This window comes from Bos grunniens, chromosome 2, assembly GCF_055505025.1.
Source record: "Bos grunniens cultivar Pamir isolate PY7600 chromosome 2, Bosgru_T2T1.0, whole genome shotgun sequence".
Taxonomy (NCBI): domain Eukaryota; kingdom Metazoa; phylum Chordata; class Mammalia; order Artiodactyla; family Bovidae; genus Bos; species Bos grunniens.
The window spans coordinates 123,089,640-123,103,453 of NC_141166.1; the positions used below are offsets into that span (position 1 = coordinate 123,089,640).

General features: G+C 36.1%; 1 protein-coding gene across 2 annotated transcripts in view; it reads left to right on the forward strand.

Moving 5' to 3' along the window:
- Positions 1-13,814, forward strand: part of DNAJC10 (DnaJ heat shock protein family (Hsp40) member C10) — a 49,464-nt gene that overhangs the window by 17,080 nt on the left and 18,570 nt on the right. For both annotated transcript variants that reach the window (XM_086361479.1, XM_086361485.1), the window contains exons 10-14: positions 1,611-1,654; positions 2,310-2,447; positions 6,612-6,701; positions 7,384-7,497; positions 8,932-9,046. In XM_086361479.1, coding sequence (XP_086217605.1) covers positions 1,611-1,654; positions 2,310-2,447; positions 6,612-6,701; positions 7,384-7,497; positions 8,932-9,046 — 501 coding nt within the window. The remainder of the gene's footprint in view (positions 1-1,610; positions 1,655-2,309; positions 2,448-6,611; positions 6,702-7,383; positions 7,498-8,931; positions 9,047-13,814) is intronic.

Genomic DNA, 13,814 nt, shown 5'->3' on the forward strand with positions numbered 1-13,814 from the left:
TACTTGAATAGAAGCGATGAGAGTGCGCATGCTCATCTTGTTCCCGAATTTAGAGGGAAGGCTTTCAGTTTTTCACTGTTGAGTATTATGTTTTTGCCTGTGGCTTTGTTGTAAATGACCTTTATTTTGTTGTAATGTGTTCCCTTTACATACACTTTTATGAAAGTTTTTATCATGAATGGCTGTTGAATTTTGTGAAATGATTTTTCTGCATCTATTGAGATGATCATGTGATATATGGTTTTTGTCTTTTTTGTTAATATCACATTGATTGCTTTGCATATGTGAAAACATTCTTGTGACTCCGAAATGAATCCAACTTGATCATGGTATATGATGCTTTTTCAGTGTTGTTGGATTCAGTTTGCTAATCTTTTGTTGAGGATTTTTGCGCCTATATTCAGCAAAAATTAGTTCAGTTTAGTTCAGTTACTCAGTTGTGTCCAACTCTTTGCAACCCCATGAACCACAGCACGCCAGGCCTCCCTGTCCATCACCAGTTCCCGGAGTTTACCCAGACTCATGTCCATTGAGTCGGTGATGCCATCCAACCATCTCATCTTCTGTCATCCCCTTCTCCTCCTGCCCTCAATCTTTCCCAGCATCAGGGTCTTTTCAAAAGAGTCAGCTCTTCGCATCAGGTAGCCAAAGTGTTGGAGTTTCAGCTTCAACATCAGTCCTTCCAAAGAAAACCCAGGACTGATCTCCTTTGGGATGGATTGGTTGGATCTTCTTGCAGTCCAAGGGACTCTCCAACACCACAGTTCAGAAGCATCAATTCTTTGGCGCTCAGCTTTCTTTATAGCCCAACTCTCACGTCCATTAATGACTACTGGAAAAACCACAGCTTTGACTAGACAGACCTTTGTTGGCAAAGTAATGTCTCTGGTTTTTAATATACTATCTAGGTTGGTCATAGCTTTTCTTCCAAGGAGCAAGCATCTTTTTTCATGGCTTCAGTCACCATCTGCAGTGATTTTGGAGCACTGTTGCAGTTGTTTCCCCATCTGTTTGCCATGAAGTGATGGGGCTGGATGCCATGATCTTAGTTTTCTCAATGTTGAGTTTTAAGCCAGCTTTTTCACTCTCCTCTTTCGCTTTTATCAAGAAGGCTCTTCAGTTCCTCTTTGCTTTCTGCCATAAGGGTGAAGAGAGAGTGAAGAAGCTATTTAAGATTGTACTGTATTTTAAGAATTTGCCATGTGTGTTAATCAGATAGGTCCATTACATTTTATTACCCCAAATTATGAGATTCCTTGGTTCAAAGGGGCTGTTTGTTGATAGGAGGAGCTATTTTAGAATAAGATCTTAAAGAGGTGCTTGAGAAGGAATGCCTTCTTTTTTCCTTGCCTAGAAATCCTGAGACACTAAGGGGAGAGAAGAGTAGAGGGAGGAAAGGGAGAGGAAGGGAAGGGAGGGAGAAGAGGTCAGGAGGAGGGAGAAGAATGAGACATTGACCTCTGTGTCTACCTAGTGATACAAGTCTCAGTATTTACCAGCACAGCCCAGTTAATTGCCTTAGAATCAACATCATGGTTTGCAGCAAATGAAAGTATAGATTTAATACTTAATAGCTGAAATTTCCTCATAAGTTTCTTTTCCCTCCCCAGATTGTTTGACCTCACAGACACGTCTCAGGTTAAGTGGTATGTTGGTAAGCATCAATTAATTTTGCAAAACTGTATCACCATGTTAAGAAACACATTTAAAAACTGATTCCAGATATTTTCTTTGCTGGTTTCTTGAACATTTAACTCCCTTGTTTGTAATCTTCCTTGTTTTCTGATCAATATATTCATAGTTATAAGTAGTTATAAGCGTCTTTCTGATTGGCTGTGTTCAGTATATTTTAACATGTAGTGCTTTCATTCACTCCTAAATATTCCATAATTATGAGTTCCTCTTTAACTAGAGAGTTAGTGTTTTTGTCATTTCCAAACCTTAATTTTTTGTTGTTTTGTTATTTTACTTACTTAGCTCTCATCATTATGGTCAGGGAGTACAGTCTTGTGTGTTGATACTTTAACACTATTAAAACTGTCCTTGTGTGTTGGGAGTTTGCTAAGATTTTGTTTGTTTTGCAAAGATTGTTAGTGTTCTATGTATGCTTTAAAATGTTTCCTATGTGAGGTATAATTTTTATATCTATTTCATCAAATTTATTAATCATATTATTCAAATCTGCATCATTTTTTGTGTTCTTTTTAAAAGTTTAATTTTTATGGTAGTGCAGTTGTATTTTTGCGAACTATAAATCCTTTTTAACTTTTTTTTTCAACTTACAATATTATTTTTTCTTTTCATTTTAGGATGGTCTTGTTAATGTGGGATGGGTGGACTGTGCCACCCAGGACAACCTTTGTAAAAGTTTGGATATTACAACAAGTACGACTGCCTATTTTCCTCCTGGAGCCACTTTAAATAACAAAGAGAAAAGCGGTATTTTGGTATGAATCCCTTTAATTTCTTTACATATAAATACATAACACATGTATTCAAATATATCATTTTGTAAACAATGAGCAAAAAAAAAAAAAATGAACCAGTTTATATCATCCAATTATGGAACGCTTAATTTATTTAGAACAAATACTTAATATTTGGGATTCTGTTTAATACTTCAGTTTAAAAAGTTAAACTGTAAGGATTATTTTTAAACTGCACTTTTAACAATCCCAAAGGTAAGGAATACATTCTTGGGTTAAATGAATATTTAGTGGTTTCCATTTATTTCTATATTTTCTAATGTTAAAATATAGATTATTGGTAGGTATAGCTGGAATCTGGTATCTGGTTTTTTTAAAGCCTCCTGTTTGACTCTGATATAAACTTAGTTTGATGATCTACTGGTCTGGTTCACCTTCCTAATTTTATAAATGAAGAAGCTGAGGTTCAAGTAGCTGTCAAGGAGCTGAAACAAATACTGGGATATCAGACAGGTCTCTAGAGAACCCACCCACAAAAAAAGATTCTAATATAAGACAAACTACCTGTAGTTTTCTGTTTTTATTTTTCTTTTTTTGATATTGACATAGATTACATGTATTCATTATAGAAATTCATATTTGATATATAAATGTGTAAAGAAAGATTTGAAATTCATTAAAACTAAATCACCCATAGGCAAGCACCATCAAGTCTTGGTACATGCCCTTCCAGCTCTCTGCTTATATGTGTGTGAAATTATGACTTCATGCAGGCAACTCACCAGTTTTGCCTTTGGCCCAGGCCTCTGCCCTCCACTATAGACGTGGTTATTCTCCAGCCTGTTCAGTGTCTCCCCTGGGATATTAATTAATTTTTCAAATTTAGATGTCTGTAACTATATTCCTGATATTTCCCCATACATCTGTTCTCCCTAGTTTTTTCCCCATCTCAGTTAATGAAAGCTTCATCTTTTATGATTAAGGCCAAATACCTTAGAGTCATTCTTGATCCCTCTTTTTCTCATACCTTACAACCTATACCCTATTCATCAGGAAAATAGTTGGATCTCTTTAAAATCTTTCATAATCCACCTCATTGTACTTATCACCTTATATATTTATTCTTTCCTTATTTTTCTCTTGCAGTAAATTTTAAGTTTGAATTTTTCACTGACATATCCTAAGGGCCTAGAAGAGTATCTGGCACATAAGTACTACATATAGTGCCAGAATCCTGGAGTGGGTAGCCTTTCCATTCTCCTGGGGATCTTCCCAATCCAGGGATCGAACCCAGGTCTCCCACACTGCAGGCGGATTCTTTATCAGCTGAGCCACAAGGGAAGCCCATTTAGTGCCTGCTTAAGTGCTTTATACTGTGTGTGTATGTGTGTGTGTCCCTGAATAGTAGTATATACAATAATTCCTGTGAATGTGTGCATCAACAATCCTAGAAACTAATTCATTGACTAAATGTAACAATGAGTTTAACCAGTCCTCTCTGGATAGATACTGAAATTTCTACTTTTTCATGATTACAAGCAGTGTTATAATGTACTGTCTTGCTCACCTTTGTGCAATTCTTCCATTATCTATTTAGAATGAGATGGCTGTAGCAATTGCAAAGTCAATTCATGTTGCCAGATTTCCCAGAAAACCTGGGTTTATTTTACACTGCCATTAGCTCATGAGGATTACCTGTACTCTGGTTAACACTAAACATAGGCTCTTGCCTTCAGTACAACAATCTCATTTTTCAGTGAGATCTTGGGACTTTTTGGTTAAAACAGCAAGCTCAGAAATGATCTCAGTTAACATAAGTAGGTGATATTAGAAGTGTGATAACACAGGGTGATGAATTAAAGTCCTTGTCCCTCCTGAAAGCATTCAAGTTTTTAAAAAATGTAAAACACTATGCTAGCTAAATACGTTTGGCAGGTGAAATTTAGAGGCTGCACAATACCCTTGTAAATAAAACTACCAAATTTTACTCTAAAACAGGTTTGTAATGAAGTTCTAGTGAATTTATAAATTACATAAAATTTTTGATGAATGTGAGTAAAGTGAATGAGCTTTATAGTACTGAAACATGAAAAGTTTTCTGTTTTGACCTTTTAAGCCCTTTGGTAACAAATTATTTCATATATTTTTGAGAGTATGCTACAGATTTTTTTTTTAAGCAGAAAAACTGAGTTTTCTATTCTTACAGACACTGTTTCTATCCATTTGATTGTGTTCTTATGTTGAACATAATTAAACTGAATACAGTAATAGTTTCTACAGGTTTTTAATAGAGTTTTATCTTTGAGGTAATATTTGAATTGTCAAGAAAATAGTTTAAAGATAGACAGTAAACTGATCAACCCCTGTATACATTTTCTTGGTGTATCTGTTGCTACACTTATGGTAATAGCAGCTGCTTCCATGAGAATTAGACTGGCAAAGAGAGTTCCATGAAAAAAATATGCTGAGGATAAAATATGGACAGAAATAGACAGTTGTTAGAATTGAGATGTGTCTATTTCAGTTGTTTGTGTTTTAAATAAGAGACCTAGATCTAAAGTGTAATTAATTTTAAAATACATATTTTACATATATACATTTTACCCTGCAAAACTCCTCAGTGGTTTGGTTCAGGGACTTTATTTCTAAAAACCTCTATAATAAACAAGGTCCGTTCCAGTTTTCCTGTAAGTTTTTCTTAATTCCTTCCATTCAGTTCAGTTCAGTTGTCGCCAGTCATGTCTGAATCTTTGCGACCCCATGAACCGCAGCACACCAGGCCTCCCTGTTCATCACCAGCTCCTGGAGTCCACCCAAACTCCTGTCCATTGAGTTGATGATGCCATCCAGCCATCTCGTCCTCTCTTGTCCCCTTCTCCTCCTGCCCTCAATCTTTTCCAACATAAGGGTCTTTTCTAATGAGTCAGCTCTTCGTATCAGGTGGCCAAGTATTAGAGTTTCAGCTTCAACATCAGTCCTTCCAAACACCCAGGACTGATCTCCTTTGGGATGGACTGGTTGGATCTCCTTGCAGTCCAAGGAACTCTCTAGTCTTCTCCAGTACCACAGTTCAAAAGCATCAATTCTTCTGTGCTCAGCTTTCTTTATAGTCCAACTCTCACATCCATACATGACTACTGGAAAAACCATAGCTTTGACTAGATGGATCTTTGTTGGCAAAGTAATGTCTCTGCTTTTTAATATGCTGTCTAGGTTGGTCATAACTTTTCTTCCAAGGAGTAAGTGTCTTTTAATTTCATGGCTACAGTCACCATCTGCAGTGATTTCAGAGCCCCCCCCAAAAAAGTGAGCCACTGTTTCCCCATCTATTTGCCATGAAGTGATGGGACTGGATGCCATGATGGTAGTTTTCTGAATGTTGAGCTTTAAGCCAGCTTTTTCACTCTCCTCTTTCACTTTTAGTTCTTCTGCACTTTCTGCCATTATTAATTGGGATATGAAGCATCTTGCTGCTACTGCTGCTACTTACTTGCTTCAGTCATGTCCAACTCTGTGCAACCTTATGGACTGTAGCCTGCCAGGCTCCTCTGTCCATGGAATTCTCCAGGCAAGAGTACTGGAATGGGTTGCTTTGCCCTCCTCCTGGGGATCTTCCCAACCCAGGGATCAAACCCTGGTCTTCTGCATTGCAGGCAGATTCTTTAACACTCAGCCACCAGGGAAGCCCATAAAGTATCTTATTAGATCGTCAAATATTCTATTGTTTTAACAATTTTTAGAAAATTATTAAATTTCTAACAATGTTTAGAAAATTCTAAAGCACTGGCATTCTGTAAAACATGGTTAGCATTAAAATTAGATTGAATATGATAACAGCTTTTCCCGCCAGTGAGCCAGAGGTCACTCAAGGTTATTTTGAGGACCATCATAGAATACCCAGCACAGTTAACAGAAAATTCCAGGTAAGAAAACACCTAATAATGAAATTTATTTTGCATCACTATTTTTAAAGAACAACCCAGTTATATAACTCTTTAATAATTGCCAAAATATGATACACTGTCTTTTTTTGAAAAGGAAAACATTTAGGATAAATAGCTTGAAAACTGTATTACTTCTTTGGTTTTTTTCTTAAAAAGTTCTTTCTCTGAAAACTGAAAAACTAAGACACTGAAATACTCAAATGTTGATTTAAAAAATAACAATATGATTCTCTTATTTTAGTTTCTTAATTCATTGGATGCTAAAGAAATTTATTTGGAAATAATGCATAATCTTCCAGATTTTGAACTCCTTTCAGCAAATTCACTACAGGTAATTTTTTTTTTAATAATAGTAACAAATATTGATAAATTTTATCAGTTGATTCCAGGTTAAACTCTAATGCCAGATTTGCTGGGATTGCAACTTGAGAGTGGATCTATAGCTTTGTGTAACTAGTCCTGAAGGCAAGTTCAGGAGGAGCACCAGAAAAGACAAGATACTGATCGCAAAGCAGCTTTGAATCTGTGTGGGGGCTCTGTGTTCCTCCCTACAGAACAGTTTGTGTTGTTCACTGAGAATTACAGAGCAGCTTCAGAAGCATTCAGTTTGTAGTAGAATCAATTAGTTTCTTCTACTTATTGATCCCAGAGTTTTATAAGTCTATATCCCTTTGAAACTTTATGTTAAATCTGAAAGCAATCTGGCTTCCCCACCTTTCATCTTTTTAGCTCTGTGTCATTAAAACTGTTTTTCTTAGCACAGTCATCTACCTTAAGATTTTATGATTTAGTGGCTCTTTTCTTTCTGTAATACTGTATAATTGGTTTATATAGCATTATTCCAAATAAACTACAAAATAAGAATATGACTGGGTCTGAATTTTAGACAGTATTTTGAAGTAATGGGTAGGATAGTTAAAATTAAGTCAAAGAAAGAAAGACTGGCACTCTTAGGATTTTGCATCTCTGATGTTTCTTTCCCTTTATCATTTTCTTTTTTAATCACTTTTAAGGATCGTTTAGCTCATCATCGGTGGCTCTTATTTTTTCAATTTGGACAAAATGAAAATTCAAATGATCCTGAGTTGAAGAAACTAAAAACTCTACTTAAAAATGAACATATTCAAGTAAGAAAAATTTATTCTGCCTACCCTTCTGCTTTTGTGCTGTCTTAATTTAGTACATAAAGTTATGTTTTAAATAACATTAAAGATGTTTAGTTGAATTCTAAATTTAGAAACCCCTAAATGCTTTTGTTCTTCTATTTTGTTTTTTTCTACTGAAAATTAAAATGATATCTGAAAAAGTTAAACCTTCATTACTCTTGAGCAGTTGGTATGTGATAAATCTATATGATACAGTTTTTCTGGAATGCAGAAAACTATAGCTTTTTTTAAGTACTTGTTTCTTTATATTAGTAATTCATGTTCATTATTTTTAATTATGATATTATAAATAAGTACAAAAATGAGTTAGAGATTTCTAAAAATTATATATATTTTCACCACTGTTAAGAATTTACTGTTAAAACTGTTGAGGCTTTGTAAACGTGGGTATGTGTTGGCACATATGTATACATGCGCACCTCTGTGCATATTGTACACATGTAAATTTATGTGTATGCTTTTATTCTCTTCTGTAAAATTTTCCATTTAGTGATTAAAACTTTTCTGCATACCAGTGTAGTATATATTGATACGTATATTTTTGTGTATGTATATGTATCAGCATCCAAAGACTAAGCAGCCTCTCCCTGTATGGCTACACTATGGTTGTTTAACCTATTCTCTCTTACTGGTAACTTTAAGTTGTTTCCATTTTTATATCAAAAAAGATACACTGGAAAAATGCACTATGAGGAATTTTTTGAACCAAGGTTATATTTTCTTAAAAGTTTTTTATCCTCATTATCAGAGCCTTCCTTCTTACTGACAGCTTGAGAGTGAGTCATTTCCTCTCTACACCAGAGCCAGCCCTGGTATTACCATTCTTTATAATCAGCACTGTTTGGATAGGCCAAAATTGATATGTTAATACTACTAATTTTTATTTATTTGCTTTCTACTTTATTTTCTATGTATGTCTCTGCCCCATTTTCTTTCTCCTGATGGGATGTTTATCTTTTATTTCTTAATAGGAATCCTCTATCTTAAATGCTGCAAATATTTTTTCTTGGTTTATCATCTGCCTGCTGGGTTTGTTCCCACACTGTATGAAATCTCTCTGCTTCTGCAGTCTTAAAACGTTCTTTCTCTCCCCCTTGTCAAGATAATATAAATATCCTCTAAGTTTTTAGAAGGTTGGGCTTCATAAACAACTTAATATTTTCTTGGTAATTTCCACTCAGGTTTTTGAGATCTCCAAGAGACATTATTTATACTAAATGTAGTTTCAGTGTTAAATGTAAATTAATGATTCCTGTTTCTTATTTTCATGGTCCATTAACTTGTTTAGAAGCTGTGTTGTTTTTATAGAAATTTCATTTTCGGATTATCCTTATGAATATTTAATTGAATGAATAAGATTCTATTTTCAACATATTGAACTTCTCTTTCCTTTAGATTGGCAAGTTTGACTGTTCCTCTGCACCAGACGTCTGTAGTAACTTCTATGTTTTTCAGCCATGTCTAGCAGTATTTAAAGGACAGGGAACCAAAGAATTTGAAATTCATCATGGTAAGAAGGGGAAAAAATGGTTAAAAAATTTCTTCATTTTTTAATTTTACTTTTTACCTTGTTTTATATGGACATGATTATTATAAAATAACTTTGCTTTCATTTATTAGTAAACGTTTCTTAAAGGGAAAGATATTTTGAATTATATATAGTTATTTTATCTTCTTTATTCTTTTTAAAATAAATCCCTTTCTTCTACCTAATATTTTGATCAGTGTTTCAGTACAAACTCTAGTGACTTGTCAGGCTAGTAATAAAGAATTTAAGGGTCTTGCTGGTTGACAAAAATAAGCAACACCTATTGTTTCCATTTCAGTGTACCTAATGTAGCATCTCAACCATTATGGGCAATTTCTAGATAGTCTATTAGATGTTTTTCCAACACTTGATAACCAAACATCTCCGTTAACTGCTTTGTTAGTTTTCTTGAATTTAGAATTTGTATTTCTGCATTTCAGCTTGTTCAGGACGGTAGCCCTGCATCATGTAGGTACAGTTCCAGTTCCTGAAGTTTGGTATACATCATTGTCTCTGTCCTGAAAAAGGTCAAGTGTAGCAAAAGATAGACACAAACTACCAACATTAACAGTTAGTAAATAACAGATATTGATACTATGCCTGTAGGGTGACAAGCATTCTTATAGGTGTTAGGAATGCAAAATTGTAAGATATGAACTCTGCTCTCAGGAAGTTTAAAATATCATCTAGTGTGGGGGCTGCTGAGAAAAGGGAGATTTTTAGGAAAATATGAAGGACATTGTAATAGTCATTATAAATTATGAGATCAAATAAAGAGACTTTGCATCAGGAGGTGATATTTGAATTAAGGTGACATTTGAACACTCAGTTTCCCCAGGCAAATACAAGAAAACAAGTGAAGTCCCCTAGACTGAAGGAACTATGTGAGCAAAGACGACAAGATAAATTTAACAGTAACTACTGTTTATTCAGTGTTTTTTATAAATGAGATGTTTTCCTAAAGGTATTTGCATATTGTGCATATCCATTTATATCTTCACAGCAAGGCAGAAAACAGGCTCAGAAGGATAAAATAACTGGTGCAGGTAGATGTTGTGTCCAAGTATGTCTGACTCCGAAGCCTAGATGTATAGCTGCACTAAACTATGCAAACCATATTATCTAGTGCGGGGGGTGGTGAGAAAAGGGAGATTTTTAGGAAAATATGAAGGACATTGTAATAGTCATTATAAATTATGAGATCAAATAAAGAGACTTTGCATCAGGAGGTGATATTTGAATTAAGGTGACATTTGAACACTCAGTTTCCCCAGGCAGTAGATGATACAGTTTTTCCAGCACTTTTATCCTCGTAAAAGTGCTGGCAATGACCTAAGGTTTCATAGTGTTCTGTTCTTTTCCGCCTGTGAAATATTTCTCAGATTCCTTCTCTAGTCTATGCTTGCTGCCTTATTTCAGGTCCATCATCTCCATCTTGTCTAATATCCTCCAGTATAATTATCTGCCTCATAGCATTTTTTGTTTACAGTTGTTTGTTTTCTTGGCAGATTTATTACCATAGAATACCTGGAATTACCATAGAATACCTTCATATGTCACTTTTCTGCCTTGAGTCTTCTGATCTCGTTAGGAATAAACTTCAGATTCCCTAGCATAGGAGCAATGACTTTGTCTCAGTCACCACTGTGTTTCCAGCACCCAGAATGGCGGTGCATAACAGGAGTTCAGTAAACAGTTGTTAAAAGTTAACCTGCCTCTGCCTGGTTTTCCAACCTCATCTCCCACCTCTGCCGCTGCAAATAATTCTAGCTCCAGCTACTTGTGAATCATTGAAAATACCATGTTCTTTCACTCCGTGCCTGACACAGATTTTTTCTTCCTCCTGCAATGTAATCATTACCTCTTGGCCCTCAAAATATTTAGCAAACTCCAAGTCACCCTTCAAAACTTTACTTAAAGCATTTTCTCCCTTGCTGCTGCTGCTAAGTCGCTTCAGTCGTGTCAGACTCTGTGCGACCCCATAGATGGCAGCCCACCAGGCTCCCCCGTCCCTGGGATTCTCCAGGCAAGAACACTGGAGTGGGTTGCCATTTCCTTCTCCAATGCATGAAAGTGAAAAGTGAAAATGAAGTCGCTCAGTCGTGTCCGACTCTTCGTGACCCCATGGACTGCAGCCCTCCAGGCTCCGCCGTCCATGGGATTTGCCGGGCAAGAGTACTGGAGTGGGGTACCATTGCCTTTCTCCCTTGGAATATACCATAAATACCCAAGTACTTCCTTTTGTGTGTTATCACTAACTACAGCATAACTTGTATTATTTCTTTGGATTTAAATAGATTATTTATGTGCCAGGTGCAATATTAGAGAGTAGGCAAAGAATAGGTACTATCCTTATCTGTATCTTAAAGAACATTATGAAGTAGAGAAAACAGACAAGTAGATGGGCAACTTTTTGAATGTCTGACGTGAGTATTAATCTATTTTCGAGGAGTAAATTACCCCCAAAACTTAGCAGTTGATTTATTTTTTTGTTCATACTAGAACATGCAAAACGTTTTTTCTTTTTTTTTAATTTATTAATTTTAATTGGAGGCTAAATTACTTTACAGTATCATAGTGGTTTTGCCATACATCAACATGAATCAGCCACAGGCTCACATGTGTTCCCTTCCAGAACCCACCTCCCACCTCCTTCCCCATCCCATCCCCCAGGGTCATCCCTGTACACCAGCCCTGAGCACCTTGTCTCATGCCTCGACCCTGGACCAGCAATCCACTTCATGTATGATAATATACACATTTCAGCGCTACCCTCTCAAATCATCCCACCCTCGCCTTCTCCCACAGAGTCCAAAAGACTGTTCTTTACATCTGTGTCTCTTTTTCTGTCTCACATATAGGGTCATTGTTAACCATCTTTCTAAATTCCATATATATGTGTTAGTATACTGTACTGATGTTTTTCTTTCTGGCTTACTTCACTCTGTATAATAGGCTCCAGTTTCATCCACCTCATGAGAACTGATTCAAATGCATTCTTTTTAATGGCTGAGTAATACTCCATTGTGTATATGTACCACAGCTTTCTTATCCATTCATCTGCTGATGGACATCTAGGCTGCTTCCATCTCCTGGCTATTATAAACAGTGCTGCGATGAACATTGGGGTACATGTGTTTCTTTCAATTCTGGTTTCCTCAGTGTGTATGCCCAGCAGTGGGATTGCTGGGTCGTATGGCAGTTCTATTTCCAGTTTTTTAAGGAATCTCCACACTGTTCTCCATAGTGGCTGTACTAGTTTGCATTCCCACCAACAGTGTAAGAGGGTTCCCTTTTCTCCACATCCTCTCCAGCATTTATTGCTTATAGACTTTTGGATCGCAGCCATTCTTACTGGCGTGAGATGGTACCTCATTGTGGTTTTGATTTGCATTTCTCTGATAATGAGTGATGTTGAGCATCTTTTTATGTGTTTGTTAGCCATCTGTATGTCTTCTTTGGAGAAATGTCTGTTTAGTTCTTTGGCCCATTTTTTGATTGGGTCATTTATTTTTCTGGAATTGAGCTGCAGGAGCTGCTTGTATATTTTTGAGATGAATTCTTTGTCAGTTGCTTCGTTTGCTATTATCTTCTCCCATTCTGAAGGCTGTCTTTTCACCTTGCTTATAATTTCCTTTGTTGTGCAAAAGCTTTTAAGTTTAATTAGGTCCCATTTATTTATTTTTGCTTTTATTTCCATTACTGTGGGAGGTGGGCCATAGAGTATCCTGCTGTGATTTATGTCAGAAAGTGTTTTGCCTATGTTTTCCTCTAGGAGTTTTATAGTTTCTGGTCTTACGTTTAGATCTTTAATCCATTTTGAGTTTATTTTTGTGTATGGTGTTAGAAAGTGTTCTAGTTTCATTCTTTTATAAGTGAAAAGTTTTCCCAACACAACTTGTTAAAGAGATTGTCTTTTCTCCATTGTATAAACTAAGCAGTTTAAAACAATGAACACTTACTAACTCAACACAGTTTCTAGTGTTCAGGAAGCTGAAAACAGCTTAGCTGAGTGGTTCTGGCTTGGGTTTTTTCATGAGGTTGCAATCCCAGTGAGTAAGGACTATAGTCATCTGAAGATTGGACTGTGTGGCTGGCAGATTTGGCTCCAGACTGACTCATGGCATAGCCAGGAGGCCTCGGTTCCTCACCAGGTGACCTTTCTGTGGGGCTGCTTACTTATCCCAGAATGAATGATCAGAGAGACACACATACAGAAGCAATGATATCTTTTATAATCTGATCTCAGACAGTATAAACCAGCACACTCACCATATTCTATTGATTTTATACACCAGCCCTGGTACAACAGTTGTATGGGTCATTGAAGGCGATCTTGGAGATATCTACCCTAATATGAGCATGGGTTACACTTAGGAAGAATACATAGATGGAGTAATTTTCTGAGGTTAGAGAAAGCAGTCTCTTAATTGAGATCTAAGTAAAAATAATGGTTATACAAATAAAGAGGTGTTAAATACGTTCCAAGCACAGGAACCGTTAAGTGTATTCTGGGACTCTGAAATAAGAGAGAGCCTTATTCATTTTTAGAAGGCAAGAATTTTAGGATAATTGGAATGTGGAGTGTGGAAAGGAATGAGACTTAAGGCTGGAAATGGCACTGGGGTCCCAATAGTGTGTTTCATCTGTCAGGTAATAAAGTAGTTTGGACTCTATCCTGGCAACAGAGCAAAGGCTTTCATGGGTTTAAGCAGAGGTGTGCCTTAACTAGTTCTACATTTTAGAAAGT